We start from the raw sequence: 17,064 nt of genomic DNA on the forward strand, positions 1-17,064 counted from the left end.
GCAGATAATCTGCAAATAGAGTAAGCTGATTGGCTTTGAATTTTGAAAACGGAGATGAAAACGGGAAAAAAAACACACAATCTCATGTACAGTATATTAAAGTACGCCTCATAGAAAAAAAAAACAAAAAACTGTTGATTAAAAAAAAAACTGCAAAATGTTAAGCTCCACCCAGCCCCACTTACAGCTTATAGTTCACCTCGCTTTACCTCTTTAATTAATATTTTAAGTTAGGCAAAATTGCACTTTCCTACAGAGCCACTCTGGTGACATTAGGAGTAAAAAAAAAAAAATAAAAAAAAAATTAGGGGCTCTGTACTTTCCTAAACACTGAGATGACAAATTAAATCCAACTACTCATACGTGAATAATAGTTGGACACTTATTCCATCTTCTGGTAACTTTGACAGACTAATTTATTAATAATGAGAGCTACCAACTAAGACCTATAAAAGTACTCTACATGACAAATCAGGGATAATTCAAATTAGGTTAGTTAGGAAATTAGTAAAACGTAAATAACACAACACTGAAATGTTTGTGTTTAGGAAAACACTGGGTTTTTATTTAAAAGTCATTTTTAAACAAGTTCCATGAAGCAAGACCCATGCACCATACACACCACTACAGTGTGTTCTTCACTGTTCAGTCATCTAACCTGAGTGCCAGTAAAGTAAATAAAAGCTCTAAACACATAGAAAATACAAACTACAGTGTATAAAGAACAAACATGGCATAAGATACAAATATGTTACAGTTGAGGTGGAAGGGGGGAGCCAAGCAATCAACGAAATATCCAGCTTTGTCTACCCTCTACTGTAGTCCTGTTGTGGTTTCACCCTCAAAATAACAGGAACTGGTTTATTTTGGTCTCTGTCATTGACGATGTAGCAGGCAACACCAACCAGTTATAGGGACTGTACACAGTGTGTGCACATGTATATACATTTGTGGTAAGTGTATTTAATAAAGTGGTCAATCTGTGCAGATACAAGGAGGGCCAAGTTTTTTTTATACATACACAGATCAAGCACAAGCCATACATGTAAGGGAGGACATTTAATGCCCACCTTTCCCACCAAAAGGATTCCTACAAAACCTCTTAAACACATTCATTAAATATTTTTTGAAAATTTTATTTAAGAGATTAAAATCATTGCCAGAATTAAGGCTAGTGTGTAGGAGCAGGTTTGGGTTGGCAGACAGGGGGCAGAACTCTGCGTGAATTGGCCTTTACCCATGGGTGCTCCATGACACTCTTCAGAGGCAGACGCATGGAGGGACTGTGTCTCAGCAGCTTAGAGATCAAATCACGGGCTCCTTCTGAAACCAATTTGGGAAACTGGAGATCAACCTGGTGAACACAATCAACATTTAGGGTGTTAAAACCAATATGATAATTAGAAGGACTGGCCTTCTGATGCAAACAGCAAAAAAAAGAAGAAAAAAAAGCAGGAATTTAGCTGCATTTTTATATACTTGTGGATCATGATTTTTTAAAACATAGTTTAAAAGACAAGCACAGAAAACTTATACAAGCATGTGTAGCCCAAAGAGTGACTGTTACCACCACAAAGTTGATAATCCTGTGACATCACATCCCAGTGGGTTTTATTCCTTTTATAACACAATGTCAGCATTAACTAGTTACATTTTGTTTGTCACGTTGTGGTAGATACTACATTGTGGTAGAAAAGGAATAAAACACTTAAGATTGATTATTATTATGGTTGGGGGTGAGCTAACAGCTCACGGCTAGGTCATAAAATAAAAATGAAGCATGAACACAAACCTTTGTGATGCGTTTGTAGGTTTCTGAATGGCTAGATGTCTCAAATGGAGGATTTCCCACCAAACACTCATAACACAGCACGCCGATGCACCACAGATCCACCTTCTCGTTGTGGGAATGCCCTTCGATCATCTCAGGGGGAAGATAATCCAGAGTGCCGCACATGGTGCGTCGTCTACATCCAAACGCCAAATATTAAAAGAAGTCCCTGCATCTGTTGCAGTATCATAAATAAATTTTTTATCAAGTGAACTATGCTTACCGTAGCGATGGCGCATGGACAGACCAACCGAAGTCCGCAATCTTGAGCTCTCCTCTGAAGCCCAGAAGCAGATTCTCTGGTTTAATATCTCGATGGATCACCTTCTTTTCATGGCAGTACTGAAGAGCATCTGCAACCTCCTCCATAAACTAAAAAAAAAAAAAAAAAAAAAAAAAGAAAAAAGAAGAAAAAAGTTGAAAACAGCCCTGTACTCAAAGTTAAGTACAGTATTAAATAAAGGATGAAGTGGAAACTGACCGTAGCTGTGCGCTGATCACTGAAGCGGCCACAGCGCTGCAGTTCTTTGTACATCTCTCCACGGGGTGCATACTCCAGAACAAGGAACACACGTGAAGAATCGTGGAAGTAGTTATAGAAGCGTAGGATGTTCGGATGCCTACAAACGAGACAAAGTTACTTACGGCTCATAAACACAATGGAAAAAAATAAGAAAAAAAAAAAAAACACTGATGACATAGGTTGTCATGATAGACCTTGGCATACAAATTTAACCCGTTCTGGCGGCAAGTTCTTAAGGTGAAATTTCGTATTGCAAATACATTTTTCTATAGGAAATAATATGAATGCAGATTCTTTCCAGCCACCCCGAAAATATATATAATTATCAAATTTCCAACTTTATAATCATTTTTACATACAATAACAAAACATTTAGAAAAGCGTGTAAATAAAGTAACATATGAAAACCTCACTTAACCCTAATTTCTGATTCCTCCAGGCACCAGCTGCTTTAAAAATAAAACTAGGGTGTTCGTATGCCAATGTACTTTTTTCATAAGATATCTTTGTACAAATGCCTTCAATCAACTTTACACTTCAAGTCAAAAATTACTTTAAATGGCATGGCCACACATACCTGAGGTGAGACTGGATTTCAATCTCTCGTCTGAGCTGATGTTCCACGCCTTCCTTTTCCATCTGGGATTTAAAGAGCACCTTCAGCGCCACAATGACCTTGAGCTTCTTCTCTCTTGCCAAATACACATTCCCAAACTTGCCTTTTCCCAGCGGACGACCGATATCAAAGTCCTTAATTGTGAATTTCCTGTATAAAAGGCATACCGATTATACATGCATGTATGTATGTAATTAATTAATTGTTAAGAAACTCTACACAACAGTCTATTCTACATGCAAATTAACAACCAGGTTATACAGTAATGTAGAAAACCAGGGAGAGTTTCCCGTTTCTATAGACTCTGAGCCCAGGACTTCCCAATCACAGGTTCGCCTGGAGATCACCTTCTCAACAACTTTCCAAACTGTAAACTTTTTGTCCTACTCAAACACATTGTGGTCAGAACTTTAAAGCTGTGTGCCAAAGTTTGAAGAGGAATGTAGTACACATCAAACTCAAACTTTTAAAAACAAAGTTCTACACATTAAGGAATGGTGCTTTTAATTTGTTTTCTATTTTAAGGTCAGTGAACTGCAAGTGTGATACCAAGTCTTCAGCTTTTGATGTAAATCTTGGATTACTGTTCCGTTTATTACTTTTTAGATCCAGTTTTCTTGAGTGTCATGTTTATACCCAGAATTTGCTCATTTTATGTTCTGTTTACCTTTGTTAAATGTCTATGCAAAAGAGTTATTTACATGGATGCACAACTTACTTTTGTGAACTGGGTTTCACTGGGACTCGGCCAGGACCTTAAAAAGAGAAATAATTTATATTCTCAACTGTGTGTAATAATAATAAATTATTATTATTATGAGCATTTGTTCCTAAAGCTCTCTCAATATCAAGTTTACTATTACCCATAAGCGCTCCAGGATTCATCTCTTCTCTGTAAGATCCGACTGTCTGTTAAACACAAACAATTAATAATATAGCCTTTAAATGAAACAATATGGGACTTTTCCAAACTTTGTTAGCCAAAGAAAATTCAAAATTAAGAATAATGAAATGTACACAAAGCAGCATATATCGGATTTTTACTACTTTACAGCAGGTTTGAGAGTGAGCATAGGTTTAGAACAGTTTGCACCTTATTCTACACTTACAAGCTGTGGATGAGGGACTGATTTATACTCGTACTAGGACAGCATGATTTGATTCAAATAGTAATAATCAGTGTAATTATTTTAAAACAAACATTAAATGCTATTAAAACGTAGGCCAACAGCAAATAATGGCACAACTGATCATACTCTTGATCTCTTGATGTAATTGTCACTAAAAGCCTTCGACACTGATGCTTGTAATTATACATCAGTATACCATGGTAACATCTGAAAAAGATATTTTAAAAAATAATAAATAAAATCACTGAAGCAGCAGACTTTGTGGAAAATTAATATTTGTGTCCGCGGAATATTGCGGAAAACTATATTTAAAAAAATTTAAATCCACAAAACTTTTGGCCATTGATGTATATTTAATACACAAAACACTACGAGGGAACATTAAAATTGTATTAAGCTGTAACAAAAACAACCAAACTGTCAACATGTTTGTCCACCATGCTTACACTCAAACATAATAATAAAAAGTTTAATCTTTTTGATTAGGTACATCCATACATTGCATATTATATTACAACCAATGTATTATACCAACTGTGTATATACCAACTAATGTATTTTGCCCTTATTCTGACTATTAGACAATTGTTTAATCATTTATTTTCAACTACTTGCCTGTACAGCACATTCAGTTACCACATAAAAATATTCTAACTACTAAACATTAACCTAAATCAGTTTTCTATACACAAACGTTAAAAAATCTGAGGTTCAAGAGGTTACAAATTCATGCCATTTTTCATTAATTCAGGCCACAAATTGAACTTGGATATTCAAGATTTTATCAAAATATAGATCATGACTGAACATAAAAGTATGGTAGTACATTTAGTAAACAAGGAAACAACAAATCATTGACAATGTCCTTATTCATTCATGAAATAAAATTTTAAATAAGCAAAAGAGAGAAAAACAATTACTGTACAGGAAATTACATGCATGTGCCACTGAACAGTGTGTATTGTTTATTACCTGTGTGAGGAGGACTCTGGGTTCACGGTTCTCCTTGTTCTGAAAAGAAAAGAACAGTTTAAAAAAAACCACCACCCTTTGGTTAATATTAAGGAAGATTAATTAACATTAGACAAATGCTTTAAATAAGACTGTGGAAATCAACCCTGTTAACTAACAGCTCGCTTTCTACTATATGAACATCAACAAACATGATAAACCATATAACACATAACACGCACTGTAATAAACAGGCATTAATAACACTGAGGTAACGCTCAGACACTTTTTAACGCTTTTACACTCCGCCATTTTATAACGAGCCGGTTTAAATATCTTAGCAACTGACAACCGTTTTCTTCCTCTTTTACTCTCAATCGAGACTTAAATCATAACTTTAAGCTTAACAATAACAAAAATTTAGTATACTGATTTAATTACCTGCATATTTCCGAAAACAGCTCTAAAACCTTAATTTATTTGTTCGGTTTAGCGACAGCACTCGTCCGTCTTCTTCCCTGAACAAACCGCCAACGTTTTCAAAACGCTTAACGTCACTTCCTCCTATGTGTTGATTGGCTGACGCGCGTCCTTGACGTAGGTGAATGTGATTTGCTGAAATGACATGGGCGTTAACGAAAAAGTTCTCTCTCGCGATCTGATTGGCTGCTGGAGATCTGTATTTAATACTGTAAAAACACAGTATAGCGCCAAAAGTACACTGAATGAACAAAGGTTTTTGGCCAAATCTGCAATGACGTTGTATCTAAATACACATACTTCCCTATGGAGTTGTTCTCCCTTTTGCATCTGTCACATTTCCTTCCTGCCCTACATTGGGGATAAGGGGCTGAATTCGATAATTAACAGGTCTGGTCAAATGCTTTTGTCTATAAAGTGTATGTGCTTGTTCTCCTGAAAGCTACACACTTGTGTAGATTGTCGTTACATGATGTAGTTTTACATTCATTAATTAATCTCTCACCACGCTTTCCCTTACAGTCACCTCCCATTTTAAAATTTTTATTTACTGAATATGCACCAGAGAAACGGAGAGTGTGGAAAGGGGGTGAAGAGGCGGGTACAGGCAGGTTGGAATGGGTGGAGACAAGTGTCAGGTGTGTTATGTGACAAAAGAGTATCAGCGAGAATGAAAGGAAAGGTGTACAAGACAGTGGTGAGACCAGCGGTGCTCTACGGCTTAGAGACACTGGCACAGCGCCATCGTTCCCACGTGCTTCAAAGCCACCACCATCGTCCCCGTGCCCAAGAAGTCTACTGTGTCCTGTCTCAATGACTACCGTCCCGTTGCACTTACACCCACCATCATGAAGTGCTTCGAGCGGCTCGTCATGAGACACATCAAGACCCTGCTGCCCCCTTCACTGGACCCACTGCAATTTGCGTACCGTCCTAACCGCTCAACGGACGATGCCATCTTCTTCACTACACTCCATCTTGCCCTCACACACTTGGACAAGAAGGACACATACGTTCGAATGCTGTACATAGATTTCAGCTCAGCATTCAACACTATCATCCCCCAACAACTGATCGGGAAGCTGAGCCTGTTGGGCCTGAACACCTCCCTCTGCAACTGGTGATGTGACTGGTGACTTGACTGGTGACTTGGCAACTCCAAGATGGCGCCGGTGAGGTCGGCTGCCGTCACGACTGCTCCGACCACCTTTTCTTTGTTTTTGTTCTTTAAGTTAGTTTACAGCGTTTTAAAACCGGCAAAATTACCACCATGGGGTACATTAGTTATGATAGAGACACTCTTGTTTCTATTGGTATACAATGTACTCACAATTCGACGTTTTTAACTCCGGATCCGAGCTGGCCGAGTGAGATCCTGAGGGACAACAAAGGACGCGACGCTAAGCGGCGGCCCCGAGGGAAACGAGCCGGCGTCAGGAACAGGCTGAGAGCCCGTGCACACCGCACACCTCTGCCTAGCATCCTGCTCGCCAACGTAGCACCGGAAGCGCGTTCATCATCACCGAGCATGACGTGAGGAGAGCCTTCAAGAGAGTGAACACCAGGAAAGCAGCAGGACCAGACGGCATCTCAGGCCGTCTCCTCAGAGCCTGCGCAGACCAGCTAGCACCTGTGTTCACTGAGATATTCAACATCTCTTTATCTCAGTCGGTGATCCCCACGTGCTTCAAAGAGTCCATCATTGTTCCTGTCCCAAAGAAACCTCATCCTGCTTCACTCAATGACTATCGCCCTGTAGCCCTCACTTCAGTAGTGATGAAGTGCTTTGAACGCCTGGTCAGAGACTTCATCATCTCTTCACTACCAGACACACTCGACCCACTACAGTTTGCTTATCGTCCAAACCGTTCCACGGACGATGCAATCTCTCATCTCCTCCATACATCTCTCACTCACCTGGACACTCGGAGGGGGAATTATGTGAAAATGCTCTTCATCGACTACAGTTCTGCATTTAATACCATAATTCCCTCCACACTTACCACCAAGCTGGAGCACCTGGGACTCAGCTCATCTATGTGTCAGTGGATCTCCAACTTCCTAACTGGCAGACCACAGGCAGTAAGGATGGGCGGACATGTCTCAGCCCCTCTCACTCTCAGCACTGGAGCCCCCCAGGGTTGTGTTCTGAGCCCCCTGCTGTACTCTCTGTACACCCACGACTGCGTGGCCACTACCAGCTCCACCACCATCATCAAGTTTGCTGACGACACTGTTGTGGTGGGCCTGATCACGAACAATGATGAGACGGCCTACCTGGAGGAGGTTGGAAATCTGGAGAACTGGTGCCAGAGAAACAATCTCCTCCTGAACGTCAGTAAGACAAAGGAGCTGATAGTGGACTTTTGTACAAAGCAGGTGAGGAACTACCAGACCCCCGTCATCAACAGGAGCCCAGTGGAGAGAGTGGACAGCTTCAGATACCTCGGTGTTCACATCACGCAGGACCTGGCATGGTCCTGTCACATCAACACCGTGGTAAAAAAGGCCCGGCAGCGTCTCTACCACCTCAGACGCTTGAGAGACTTTAGACTGCCCTCCAAGGTGCTCAGGAATTTCTACTCCTGCACCATCGAGAGCATCCTGACGGGAAATATCACGACCTGGTTCGGGAACAGCACCATGCAGGACAGACGAGCTCTACAGAGGGTGGTGCGATCAGCTGAGCGCATCATCCGCATCGAGCTCCCTGACCTGCACTCGATCTACAACAAGCGGTGCTTGACCAAGGCCAGGAAGATCGTGAAGGACCTCAGCCACCCCAATAACGGACTGTTTACTCTGTTGCGGTCTGGGAAGCGATTACGCTCCTTGAAGGCCAATACAGAGAGACTGAGGAGGAGCTTCTTCCCGCAGGCGATAAGGTCTCTCAACCACAACCACACCACTATGCAGAACTACACAATACTTTCATAATTGGTCAAATCTATCAATCTTCTTACATCCATGAACACTATGGACAATTACACGCTCACCTTCCTTCATATATACACTACATGTCGTACGTTACATCCTGGACCATTGCACAAAGACACTTTAATAACTTTGCACACCTACCTTCACAACTACACTACATTTTACAGTTTTACGTTTACATCCTGGACCAGTGCACAAAGACACTTTAATAACCTCTGCACTAAGACACTTTGTTCCATGCATATTTGCACACACCGTAAAGTATATTTCAATTTGCACAGTATATTTCTATTTTGTACATCCTATTTCTATTTTTATTTTTAGTTCTATTTTTTCATAGCACATTTCTATTTTTATTTTTAGTTCTATTTTTCCTAGTTTAATTTAATTTTGTAATTTAATTTCTATCGTATTTCTTTTATTCATATTTATTTCTTATTTGTAAAAATTAACTCTCTTTTAGGGTCAATGGCAGTCGTTTAAGCATTTCACTACATTTCGTACTGTGTATGTTTGTGTATGTGACAAATAAAATTTGAATTTGAATTTGAATTTGAAATTTGGATCCTGAACTTTCTGACCGGAATCATCGGGGTCTCTCTTCCCTCTATTGAAGACATCTACACCACACACTGCATCCACAAAGCCACCAGCATTGTGGCTGATCGGACACACCCCTCTCACACACACTTCACACTCCTGCCATCTGGAAAAAGGTACCGAAGCATTTGGGCACACACATCCAGACTGAGCAACAGCTTTTTTCCACAAGCCATCCATCTCACACCCACCATCACGAAGTGCTTTGAGCGGCTCGCCATAAGACACAGCAAGACCCTGCTGCCCTCCTCACTAGACCCACTGCAATTTGCGTACCGTCCTAACCGCTCAACGGACGACGCTATCTCCACTACACTACATCTTGCCCTCACACACTTGGACAAGAAGGACACATATGTTCGAATGCTGTACATAGATTTCAGCTCAGCATTCAACACTATCATCCCCCAACAACTGATTGGGAAGCTAAACCTGTTGGGCCTGAACACCTCCCTCTGCAACTGGATCCTGGACTTTCTGACCGGTAGGCCTTAGTCAGTACGGATCAGGAACTGCACCTCCAGCACCACCACACTGAGCACTGGGGCCCCACAAAGCTGTGTGCTCAGTTTCCTGCTGTTCACACTGCTGACTCACGACTGTGTAGCAACACACAATTCGAACCACATCATTAAGTTCGCTGATGACACGACTGGGTGGGTCTCATTAGCAAGAACGACGAGTCAGCGTACAGAGAGGAAGTGCAGAGGCTAACGGACTTGTGTAAAGACAACAACCTGTCTCTAAATGTTGACAAGACAAAGGAGATGGTTGTTGACTTTAGGAGGACACGAGGTGACTATTCTCCGCTGAGCATCAACGGCTCCTCTGTGGGAATCGTCGAAAGCACCAAATTCCTGGGTGTCCACCTAGAGAAGGACCTCAGCTGGTCCCTCAACACCAGCTCCCTACACAAGAAAGCCCTCTTCTTTCTGAGAAGACCGAGGAAGGCCCAGTTTCCACCACCGATCCTGACCACCTTCTATAGAGGAACTATCGAGAGCATCCTGAGCGGCTGCATCACTGTCTGGTTTGGGAATTGTGCCATATCGGACCGCAAAACCCTACAGCGGATAGTGAGGACAGCGGAGAAGATCATCGGGGTCTCTCTCCCCTCTATTGAAGACATCTACACCACACGCTGCATCCGCAAAGCCACCAGCATTGTGGCTGATCGGACACACCCCTCTCACACACACTTCACACTCCTGCCATCTGGAAAAAGGTACCGAAGCATTCTGGCACACACATACAAACTGTGCAACAGCCTCAACAAAAAGGGACTGGACTGATAAACACAAACACACACACACAAACACAAACATTATCACACAGCTTAACTCAACTACCTCAGAATATTGGGACTGGACTGACTAATCAACACAAGTGCAGACACACTGACCTACACCACCAAACTATCGTACACACAAATCTGTAAATGCTTCACTGTTTATCTCTTTTGCACAATATTCATTACTTTTTGCACTAATTCCTCGATTCTTGCTGCTGTGTTTACTACCTCAACACCATATTTTAGGTTCTGATATGTCGTTGTCGCACTGTCACTTTGTTGTTGCTCGTTTGCACATTTGCACGTGCACTTTATGTTGTCTGTAAAACCTGTAGATAGTCTTCCTTAGTAAGTTTTAGTTAGTTTTTGTTAATTTATGTTGTAATTTATGTTAGGACTATCTGTCTTGTCTCTGCTAGCCAGCTAACTAAGCCTCTTAGTTAGCTAGTTTAGCTTCTCTGTTAATTTATGTTGTAAGTTTATGTTGCATGTAGCACCTTGGTCCTGGAGAAATGTTGTTTCATTTCACTCTGTACTAACTGTATATGGTTGAAGTGACAATAAAGCCTACTTGAACTTGAACTGAAGAAAAGACAGGAGGCAGATCTGGAGCTAGCAGAGATGAAGATGTTGAGGTTCTCTTTGGGACTGACAAGGATAGATAGGATAAAGAATGAGTTCATCAGAGGGACAACCCATGTCAGATGTTTTGGAGATAAAGTCAGAGAGGCCAAACTAAGGTGATTTGGACATGTTCAGAGGAGAGATTGTTAATATATCGTTAGAAGGATGCTGAGGTTGGAACTGCCAGACTGGAGGTCTAGAGGAAGACCAAAGAGGAGATTTATGGATGCAGTGAGAGAGGACATGAAGTTAGTTCGTTTGAGAGAAGAGGATGCAAAGGATAGGGTTAGACGGATTTGCTGTGGCGACACCTAAAAGGGTACACCCGAAAAACAAAGAAGAAGCACACTTTATTATTTAGTATTGACATTTTATAATTGACAGTATAAGTAGCAACTAGCACAAGCATACATATACTGTATATTTATATATATTTTATATATATGCATAGAGTCAGTTTGGTCTAGAGTACGCTTTATTGAGAATTTAAAAACACTCTACTGTAAATAGTTAGAAAGCTTCATTGTATACAATGGTGCAAAATACTTGAATTTTGGGGGGAAATGAACAGACAAGCAGTATAAAGACATTCACTACATTACAGTGATTCACACTAATATGCAGCACTGATTTATAAGGAGGAAAAACACAATACTCTGGACAGTTAGCTGGCTGAAGGTGAACATGGATTGATAAAGTTTTCCCCCACTGTGTGACTTAAGTACATATTTGTATATGTTTTCTTTTATAAAAATAAAATAAAAATTAATTCTGAGCCCTGACTTCTGATTTCAGAAGTTAGATGATTGCAGCAATACACACAATTTACAGTGGGGTAAATGCTCAGCAAAGCACATTTAATGCAATACAGCCTGAAGAACACTAGAACAGTATTAAAACTGTGTGGGCATCCATACATTTTTTTCATGTAACTTCATTTACTATGTCATAAAATGGAAGCCCCCACCAGCGCTGTGGCTTTTTATGTTCAAATGTCATTACATTTAATACAATTGCAATGTCAAAATCCGACCTGCGGGATCCAGCAATACTGATGTTGCTAGGCTCTTTACAGTATAACCTACACATAATGTTTTGCCAATGTGGACATCATACTAAGGCACAGGACATGGATTTAAACATTCACATGGGCTTCTTTTTTAGTCCGAACACTGCAAAGATCAGTACCAGCTCACACAGGGCAGGAATGACGCTGTAAGAGAGAAAGAAATCTTTTCTATACCCATGTATATAATGTATACAATGTATATGTATTTTGAGACAAGATGCAAAATTTAAAGACCTGCCTGGCAGAAATTGGCTTTATGTTAATTATGCATTTGAAGGAGGATTTAGTAATACTAAAGTAAGATTTCTGTAATTTTAACTCAACAGCCAAGCAACTGCAACCCTTCCAGTTTACTTTCAGTTCTCCTTGAAAAGCTTTGTCCCATGCCCCCCAAAAGTTAAGGATTCACAATGCCAAGTAGCAACAGTAACAACTGGACTATCTCTGCTCTTGTCCCTCGTCCCTCCCTCTTTATTTAAATACCAGAGGTCGCAATCTTTGCAATCCATATGGTAAAAATATATAGATTGTGTGTTGGTCACATAATCGTGCTTGAAATCATCTGCAGTTATGGAGTGGACAATAGTGCTGGATTACAATGATGCACACACATTATAGGGTATACGGTTATGTAACTTGATTATAGCTGATATAAAGAGATCATCAATAGATGTCAATCTACAGTTGAAAAAGCTTTAGCTGACTTTTTCTTAGTAAAATGGCTTCTCAGGCACTGCTATGAAGGTTACAGGTCTTAAAATGTAATTTATTAATTGATTTTTAAGATTTAGTGAAACTGCAGTATACTTTGTTTTTAACATTAAACCATTGCAAACTGTTTGTATTTTTAAATGTATTTTATACAATCGAAAGTGCACAGAGTTTTGCATGGTTTATGATAAAAAAAAAAAAGGATTTTTAGTCATAAAATTTAGTTACATTTTATTCATAATATAATTATGTTTAAAATATTGAACTTAATTAAATTGTGAAGCCAGTATCATGAATCAAATCGTGACTGGAGTACTGTATATCATTATCTAATTTCATATTTCTATGACAGGCTTTTATGTGGTGTTATTCCCGCTGACCTGCAGAATGCGAAGATTATCCAGTAAACCCAGCACTCCCACTGCTGGAAGACAAAGAAAGACAGAGACACAGATGCACTGCAGTGACAGGCAATAGCTGGAGTGATAGGTTCAGGAAAAAAATACAGCAGACATTTTACCAAATGACTGTAGGCTAATTAATTAGATTTCCAACACTAGAGTGGGTCTAATATTACTTTAAGATATCCAGTTGTTCTAGAAAATCTTTACAGTAATAAGGATACACAGAATTACTTGGTCACTGTTGAACATCGAGACACCAGAGAAGAATCCAAACAATTCGATGGCAAATAGACAAAGAGTTACGGAGAGAGCAATAATCAACCTGAGGAAAAAAAAAAGGTTTTTCAGGAAAAAAAAAAGTTCACATCAATGTAGTATTGTGTTTAGATATGTGCTGATAATGGATTACAGTATATGATTATACACCTCAATTTTGCAACAACAAAACTACAGTAAAATTCAACAATGACAATACCAGTACTATAACAAGACAACTTGACCAAAAATCTTGGTGGTGGGGGTGTCTTCTTTAGTGTTTATTGCAATTCCAATTTCTGATGACTAGGTGCAATAATAACTCTATGGAGTTAAGTGGAGCAGTGCCAAGGGGCATCCTCTGGTTTTGCAAAATTAGTCCAAAGTGAAACTGGCAAAACATGCAGTTCATCAAATGATAAGTAGACTCCCAAAGTGAGTCAATCCCCAAAGAGCCCTATGAGGTGGAGTTAATTAAGTTAGAGTTAATGTCTAAATGTACAACAGAAATAAACATATTTGCAGCCTGTTCTAAAAAAGGGTTTGGTCTCCTTTACTAGATTTCCCATCCATAACAACCATACTGGGTGAATATTTATGTAGCTCATTAGTTAAAATTGCATTAAGCCAGAAAATTATACATAATTAGGGGCATGACCAGTTTGAGTGACAGCTGCAATGCAGTTGTGAAACCACAGGCCACTCTGCCTATTTATGGATTAACCAGCTTCTAGGCAGGGTCAGCTCCTGTCAAGATGGCGATGACCGGAGCTCCCACATTTGAGCTTCAAATTCTACAGAAAACCGACAGGTGACGTCACATAGGGTTTGTCCAGTCTGTGAGCAATGCAAACACTACTTCATGACCATACAAACTCTTGAAAGAGGAACATATCAATGGAAATTAACCATATATTTTTAAACAAGCAACATTTTAAAATTGTTGGTCACTCAAAAAGAGTTAATCAGTATTTGTGTGAAGCTGTGAATGAGGACTTATATTAAATTATTAATATTAGCCAATATACAGTACATGTCTAGTATATTTACACCTGACCACTATGTCCTGGCTACTATTAGATCTTATTTACTGTATATTAATTGTATTGTATTTATTTTTTACCGGTTGTCCTCAGTCGTGTACTGCTCTACTGTGAAGTCCAGAGGTAAGCATGACTCAACATTGTTTCCCTGTAAAACACAGAAATGTTTAGATGGAATTTTCTTGCAGTGTGGTTTCGTCTGTAAAATTGTGTACAAATAAATGGTGATTGTTTTATATACAGAGCATGACTACTGAGACACAACATTTCCAAGAAACCATGACCTGCCTATGAAAGTGTAGATGATTAAGTGTTTAAAAACAGAAGCTCTGACAGGAGATTCAGCTGCAAAGCAAATCAAAGGTTCATCTTAAATAATTCTGTAGTAATAGTTTACACAGAGACTTGTACAGAGAACACTCCATATAAAATCATTTTCAAATGTGTGTATTTCTTTCGTGACATTTTCTGTAAGTAGATGTTTGTTTGGCATTAATAGAAGGAGTCTCAGCGCTTTTGGAATACTTTGAGATAAAACTGTTTCTTTCACTTTTCTGCAGCTGGAAAGTCTTAAGCAGACATTTGCAATTTGTGTTCATATAACATCACTTACATGGCAAACTGTATTTTATTGCCTTATTAACTTAAAGATAGACAGGACAGAAACAGGGTCTGGTGAAATACAGTATAACTGTGGTAACAAGTTATCCTTATCATTAGGTTAAATGTAACTTTAAAAACATAAAATGCAACAGTGATTAATAAACAAATAATGATATTCTTGTTGGCAAATTGTAGTATAAAAAAATAATAAAAATCCCTTGGTTGTGCACCTTGGTATGCCACCAAGTGTTTACTTTTTGTACCTGACATTGGAACATTTTGAAAGAGCTGTGTGTGTGTGTGTTTACCCGGGACCAAAAGATGGTGATGACCATCACAAGGTGAGCAGTGAGGACTAGGAACCGAGCTGGGACAAGGGTGTTTATCACTGACATGTCAAAAAAAAAAAAATCCAAGAGGGTCATTCTGGTGAGAAATTAAGCAAAATTAAATTACAGTTAATGGTAACAGTTGTGCCATATGTTTTAAATAAAATCCATAAAATGACATTTCATAAATAAAGTAACATCATATCCAGGTAGCATACTAGTCAGGAAAAAAACTGAATACCCAGGACAGAGATACCCTTATCCAAAACGAGCAGTCTTACTTGATTGGTGAAACAGTCAAACAAATATAGTTATAGGGTCAGTTATATATTCAGGGTGAAGTATTTAACCTTTTCTACTTGTATACAAAGGGTGTCAAAGTAAAACTGAGTCCTGACCTAGCTCCAAGTGATTTCCACATGGTTGGGCCATTAAAGGAATTCCTGGAAGGCCAGAATTTCAGATATGAAGCAGACAGTCTGATCATGGCTGCGGTGTACTGAGGAAACATTCTATCTTAATGGCATCCAAGTGCATTGATGTAGTAGGAGATATAATAAAGAGAAATTACTCCACTAAACTCCCTTTTAAACTTCTTTTATCCTGCACAATCAAATGTTTTAGTTTGACTTGACCTCTGCTCATATTTTCCAAATGTGCATGTTTCTAGAATTAAATGTGCGAAGAAAAAGATTTATTTATTACTTACTTATTAATTAATTTATTCATTTCAGAGACCAAAGGCAAAACACTGACAAGAAAAAAAAGAAGAAGAAAAATTAGCATGCCACTTTGACGGTCTCCTCTAAAAAATTAGTTAAAATTCGGGTAAAGTTGGTTTGAGGAGGCATCACTCTATCTTGTCATTGTATCTTGGTATTTTGTCATTTTAATTTTTTAATTGTACAACCCAAGCTTTTTGAAACCAGTTGTTATAAATGGCATTAAGATTATAGTACAAAGTGACAGTAAACACAAGATTTCCAAAACTGTCTCACACCAATGTTCACCCTAACTGTACTATTAGGGTGTTCTTTTATTGAACACAGAAGGTATTAAGGCTTGAAGATGTACTCAGCGTATCTGATTTAATATCTTGACCCTCTGAGATTTCTGCATGAAGCAGATAAAGTGTTTTTTGGAACTCACTCACTTACTCACTCACTCATCTTCTATACCGCTTTATCCTCTATTAAGGGTCACACATTTTTTGATTGCACAAATCAAGAACAAAATAACGCTTATTTTGGAAGCATATGTTGTGTTTTACAAACTCATATTTTCATATTTTATAAACAAATATTTTAGACAGCGCTTAAACATTCAGCAATTAAAATTATTAAACCGACAGCATCTTATTTCAGTTGTAAAAGCAAAATATAATGTAATTACGCCGGAAAATGTTTTTCATTCTCGCAGATCCACGACTTAATGTGCTCGTTAATAAGATTTGTCCACGCAGGGGTTTCATAATAACAAAGGGTCATGCACTTCTTTAACTGAATAAACCTCTCAGTCACAGCCCTGTTTAGGCCTCAAACTTACCAAATCTTCAGTTGTATAAATCCCCGTTTTACACCTAAACTGTGCTTAGCAAAAAAAAAAAAGTATCAAAAAGCGTCTCTTCTACTCGTTACTACAGCAACACTGTTTCCTCGTGGTTAGTG

The 17,064-nt window shown here is 39.0% G+C and overlaps 2 protein-coding genes across 2 annotated transcripts; both read right to left on the reverse strand.

Moving 5' to 3' along the window:
* Nucleotides 1-537: 537 nt before the first annotated feature.
* aurkb (aurora kinase B) lies at nucleotides 538-5,600 on the reverse strand. The gene is made up of 9 exons (XM_053514792.1): nucleotides 5,493-5,600; nucleotides 5,073-5,111; nucleotides 3,834-3,879; nucleotides 3,689-3,725; nucleotides 2,932-3,120; nucleotides 2,313-2,451; nucleotides 2,055-2,203; nucleotides 1,793-1,967; nucleotides 538-1,354 (listed from the first exon to the last, which is right to left on the reverse strand). Exons 1-9 carry the CDS (start codon nucleotides 5,496-5,498, stop codon nucleotides 1,172-1,174), a joined length of 963 nt encoding a protein of 320 aa, XP_053370767.1. The 5' UTR covers nucleotides 5,499-5,600; the 3' UTR covers nucleotides 538-1,171.
* Nucleotides 5,601-11,449: 5,849 nt separating this feature from the next.
* On the reverse strand, nucleotides 11,450-17,032 carry tmem107 (transmembrane protein 107). Its single transcript, XM_053515092.1, has 6 exons — nucleotides 16,943-17,032; nucleotides 15,377-15,494; nucleotides 14,546-14,613; nucleotides 13,389-13,489; nucleotides 13,144-13,240; nucleotides 11,450-12,196 (listed from the first exon to the last, which is right to left on the reverse strand). Exons 2-6 carry the CDS (start codon nucleotides 15,491-15,493, stop codon nucleotides 12,127-12,129), a joined length of 453 nt encoding a protein of 150 aa, XP_053371067.1. The 5' UTR covers nucleotide 15,494; nucleotides 16,943-17,032; the 3' UTR covers nucleotides 11,450-12,126.
* Nucleotides 17,033-17,064: the final 32 nt, after the last annotated feature.

This window comes from Clarias gariepinus, chromosome 16, assembly GCF_024256425.1.
Source record: "Clarias gariepinus isolate MV-2021 ecotype Netherlands chromosome 16, CGAR_prim_01v2, whole genome shotgun sequence".
Classification (NCBI taxonomy): Eukaryota; Metazoa; Chordata; class Actinopteri; order Siluriformes; family Clariidae; genus Clarias; species Clarias gariepinus.

What these genes read in the sequence shown, in the direction of transcription:
- aurkb (XM_053514792.1), bottom strand. An exon ending in GTGAAACCCAGTTCACAAAA is followed by an intron (nt 3,121 to 3,688) that starts GTAAGTTGTGCA and finishes CCTTTTATACAG; the next exon opens with GAAATTCACAATTAAGGACT. An exon ending in GTGATCAGCGCACAGCTACG is followed by an intron (nt 2,204 to 2,312) that starts GTCAGTTTCCAC and finishes TTTTTTTTTTAG; the next exon opens with TTTATGGAGGAGGTTGCAGA.
- tmem107 (XM_053515092.1), bottom strand. Translation starts at nt 15,493, where the DNA reads ATGACCCTCTTGGATTTTTTTTTTTTTGACATGTCAGTGATAAACACC. An exon ending in TACACGACTGAGGACAACCG is followed by an intron (nt 13,490 to 14,545) that starts GTAAAAAATAAA and finishes TTTTTTCCTCAG; the next exon opens with GTTGATTATTGCTCTCTCCG. An exon ending in ATAATCTTCGCATTCTGCAG is followed by an intron (nt 12,197 to 13,143) that starts GTCAGCGGGAAT and finishes TCTCTCTTACAG; the next exon opens with CGTCATTCCTGCCCTGTGTG.